We start from the raw sequence: 4,841 nt of genomic DNA on the forward strand, positions 1-4,841 counted from the left end.
TTCTAAAAATAATATTTTAATTTAAAGGTTTATGGAAAATAAAAAAAAGGGGACTCTAGAATAGAAGATTTTAAGAAAATTAAAGCAGGTGACAGATGAGAAAGCTCACAACTGAAATACTAATGGTAATACAGAAATACATTTATCATTCTTCATATGTGGTAAAATTCACTATCTTGGCTTGAGGCACTCAATAACATTGATCACTGTGCATAGTAAATAAATCTAAAGATTTATATACATATAAAAATGTCTGTTCTGGAGTGTTGTTAAAGGATTTAGACTCAACAAGTAGATATCTAGAAAATGAAATCTTCTTCAAAAGCCCAGGATAGCTAGATAACAGACAGTTTACCAATTCCTGAAACTGTATTTCTTAATTTAAAACTAAAGCTTCTGGATATGTCCAAAATAAACTGTTCTCAACTTACTTATCCTTAAGATTCAAGCGAACAAATACATTAACATGCTTTAAAAATACTTGCGAGCACCAAGAATTTCTTCAAAGAAAAAATAGGACTAACCTACATCTCAGTGCCTTATTGCAATATTTTATCTTGCAGACTGTTTTCTTCCTCTTACCTTCTTCATTATACAATTTCTTTCTTTTCCCTTGCTTCTTTTTCTCCACCCTCCAAAAACAAAAGAAAAGAACAAGTCCACGCACACCCCTACGTAACCTTTCATTACTGTTGTTCCCATAAGTGGAAGCTGACTAAGGAACTCACAACAATGGTGTAAAAGGGAACATAATGGGAAAATCCATGGTTATATTTAGGAAGCTATCTTAATAATAATGCAACAAACTTTGTCAGAAATCTAAGTTAAAAAGCTGGGAAGGTTCACAAGAAAGAAGCCTAATCCTTCTTACTGGTTATAATATAGCGATAATGATTCAGCCCAGAATCAAAATGACACTCTATGGAACTGCACTGAATTTACACTCCCAAGGTACCCTTAACGAAACAATTCTCTCATATAACAGACAATTAGGTTGAATAAATGTCTCAGATGTTCCATGTTTAAAGAACCCCATTTCCTTTAAAAAGAAACCAGTTCTTTTAATAAAGAGCTCTGAATCCTATCTCTGGTTAGAAAGTCCGAAAACTTCTCAGAACTTGAGCCATGATTTTCTCTTTTCTCATCCCTTATAAGCAGATGCCTCTTTTCAGGGTGTTTTCAGGTTGTACAGGTAGGACTAAGTGAGAAATACGACTCCAGAGCCCATTCAGCTTGTCTGGGTCCATATGATTGTAGGAATTAGGTGTATCAGAGTTGGTGAACTTGACTTTGAGGAAATCTCTCACTTTTTCTTCAATTTCCTTTAGGCCAAGACTGGTTCCAAGTGTCTCTTCCTCTAGTAAGACAGTGAGGACTAAGGCTACATCTTTGAAGGCTGCATTTTCATGGTCACAATATTTATAGAAGATCAGAGTAGAGCCTGCGGGCAGTGACTCGAAGCGGTGTACTACAGCTGCGTTCTGGCCATTTTTGAATCCATTGCTCAGTTCCTGGTCTACCTCTAGTTTGACAGTATCACTGTCTTGAGCAGCTTTGCCTGCCCCATCAATCCGGATGGCACGGACACTCCAGAAGGAAGAATAAGCATCAGCAATCTGTTCACTCAGACATTTAAGGGCCTCTTCAGCATCTCGGGCAGCAGTGAGCAGCAAGACAGCAGGCTGAGGCCGAGGATGGGAGCTATTAAGATGTTTTTCCAGTAATGTTAGGCTCCTTTTCCACAGCTTCTCATCTTGACCTTGGTACTTACTCCGAAGTTGGTTCATCTGGTTCTGGAACTCCTGAACGGCAGCAGTGGTTTCCACTTCAGGAGTATAAAAGAACCAAAAACTCCCCAAGGCAAGAAGAGCTATTATGAAAAATGGCCACCACAACTTCATCTTGACAAAAGAAGCATTTTTGGGTTGTCTAGTCAATTCTGGTCAGAAAAGAATAAATGACACATATAAATACCATTTTCTTAGATTCAAAGGTGAGTGACTTTGAAAATCAATATTTATCTTTACAAACATTAACGAAAAGAGGAAGGAGTTTAGAAAAGAGAACTGATAACTTCCTTGCATAAAGAAAATAATTTATCATCTTTTCAAGAAAATTTCAATACCCATAGGTTTTGAGTTATGTGTATAAATATGCATGTATCTCTTCAATGTAAAAATGATAAAAAGTATTCGAGGAAAAAGTAGCATTTCAACATATGAAATGGCACAAACAGTTGAGAAATAATAGTTTATAAAGCAAAACCATTATTAATACCGTTAATAGTTGGGAGAAAAATAGCATTAAAAGATACTTTATATTTATAAAGTATTTTTTAACTTAGAAATCCAGCAGTTTACATTTCACATGGCTAATTATTCAAGGAGGAATATTTCCTTCCTTTCTTCCTTCTTCCTCCCTTCCTCCCTCCCTTTCTTTTTTTTTAAGAGACAAGATCTTGCTCTGTCACCTAGGCTGGAGTGTTTTGGTGCCATCACAGCTCACTTTTTTCAGGAGATCTTCCTGCCTCAGCCTTCTTAGTAACTGAGACTATAGGTACATACCACCATGCCCAGATATTTTTTCTTACTTTTATAGAGATGGGGTATTGCTATGTTGCCAAGGCTGGTCTAGAACTCCTGACCTCCCAAAGTGCTGGGATTATTGGCATGAGCTACCATGCCTGGCCAAGGCAGAATGTTTCTGCAGTATATAAAGAGATAAATAAAAGGATGCAATATAAGTGAACATCTTCCAGATATTGTAACACCTAGTTGTTCCTTTAAATTAATTGCACTGATGCATTTTTTTTTTTTTTTTGGTAGAGACAGACTTTCACTTTATTGCCCTCTGTAGAGTGCCATAGTGTCACGCGGCTCATAGCAACCTCCAACTCTTGGGCTTGTCTCAGCCTCCCGAGTAGCTGGGACTACAGGCACCCACTGCAACGCCCAGCTATTTTTTTTTTTGCCGTTCAGCCAGAGCTGGGTTTGAACCTGCCACCCTTGCCTTGGTATATGGTGCTGGTGCCCTACCCACTGAGCTACAGGCGCCGCCCTGCACTGATGCCTTTTTGTGGTATGCAAGTTAACATTGGTAAAATTAAGTTTGCAATTTATCCCTAATTAACATGGCCATAACTATCAATTTATATTTATCTAGTGCTTTTCATATTTTCACACTTTTTCATATTCTGCTTCATTTAATCAGCTCATAATACATAGTAACAATACACTTATTTGTTCATTGACTGCTCTACTCTAATAACTGTACTAGGGACCTTTTTGGAATAGTACTGCTCAAAGTGTGGTTTTTGTGGGGATACCTCAAGACCCTACTTTAGGGCGAGTCCATAAGGTTAAAGCTATTCCTAAGATGTTATTTGACTTCGTCTGCTTAGACCTTAGATTCAAAGGTGAGGGACTTTGAAAATCAATATTTATCTTTATAAACATTAACGAAAAGAGGAAAGAGTTTAGAGAAGAGAACTGATAACTTCCTTTCTTAAAGAAAATAATTTATCATCTTTTTAAGAAAATTTCAATACCCATAGGTTTTGAGTTATATGTATAAATATGTATGTATCTCTTCAATGTAAAAATGATAAAAAGTATTCAAGGAAAAAGTAGCATTTCAACATATGATTTGCACTGATGGTACAAAAGCAATGGTGGGAAAAACTAATGATGACTTAGCGCTATTCAGAGGGCAGTTGCACTAAACTGTACTAGCGCAGCCATAGCATTTTCACTGCCATACATGCAAGGTTTAAAAGAGAAGGCTAGTTTCATTTAAGACTCTCATAAAGCAGTTAAAGTTATTTATTGTATTAAATCTCAATGGTCGAATACATTATGTTCTCAACACTGCACGTGAAGAAATGGGAAGTATGCATAAGGCACTTCTGCTGCACAGCACGATGGGCATCTCAAGGAAAATAACTTTGTGCAACTGAGCTGTAAGCCAACTAGTACATTTTTTTAGTGGAATACCACCTTTTTTTTTTCTTCCAGTTTTGGCTGGGGGCGGCATCAAACCCGCCACCCCCAGTAGTATATGGGGCCAGCTCCCTACTCCTTGAGCCACAGGCACTGCCCCACCACCATTTATTTTTTTACTTGAAAGAACAAGTAAAAAACTATTAGTCAGACCTGTGTATTTGACAGACATGTTCTTGAAAATGGACAAAGCAAGCCTATTACTTCTAGGAAAACAATCGATAGTATTTGTCAATTACAAAATTTAAGCTTTCAGGTGAAAATCAGGGTTTCAGTGAAATTCTATCTGCCACTATAAACTTGATACCTCCCAATACAGTATTAAATGTCTTGACGTTGGTAGTGATAGTAACAAATGTGATCTTTTATATTACAAATGTGTTAACATTTGGAAGATCCGCATATTTTAGTGAACCAGGATCTTCCAAATGACCAGCCCATAAAACTCCATTCAAAGTAAAAGAAAAACCAATGACTTTAACATAATAGAGTTCAGGCAGTGCCTATAGCACAGTGGCTAGGGCGCCAGCCACATACACTGAGGCTGGCAGGTTTGAGTCCAGCCCGGGCCAGCTAAACAACAATGACAACTACAACAAAAAAACAGCTGGGCATTGTGGCAGGCATCTGTAGTCCCAGCTACTTAGGAGGCTGAGGGAAGAGGATCACTTGAGCCCAGAGTTGGAGGTTGCTATGACCTATGATGCCACAGCACTCTACTGAGGGCAACATAGTGAGACGCTTGTCTCAAAAAAAAAAAAGTAATAGAGTTCAAGAAGTTCATTAATAAAGTTTTGAATTTCATATATATATATATATATATATTTTTTTTTTTTTTTTTTT

At 37.3% G+C, this 4,841-nt stretch overlaps 1 protein-coding gene across 1 annotated transcript in view; it reads right to left on the reverse strand.

The window, feature by feature from the left end:
- Positions 1 to 989: 989 nt before the first annotated feature.
- Positions 990 to 4,841, reverse strand: part of TOR1AIP1 (torsin 1A interacting protein 1) — a 40,208-nt gene continuing 36,356 nt past the window's right edge. The window contains exon 9 of the mRNA XM_023510810.1: positions 990 to 1,939. Coding sequence (XP_023366578.1) covers positions 1,149 to 1,939 — 791 coding nt within the window. The 3' untranslated portion in view covers positions 990 to 1,148. The remainder of the gene's footprint in view (positions 1,940 to 4,841) is intronic.

This window comes from Otolemur garnettii, unplaced genomic scaffold (assembly GCF_000181295.1).
Source record: "Otolemur garnettii isolate 467f Iridium unplaced genomic scaffold, OtoGar3 scaffold00016, whole genome shotgun sequence".
NCBI lineage: Eukaryota > Metazoa > Chordata > Mammalia > Primates > Galagidae > Otolemur > Otolemur garnettii.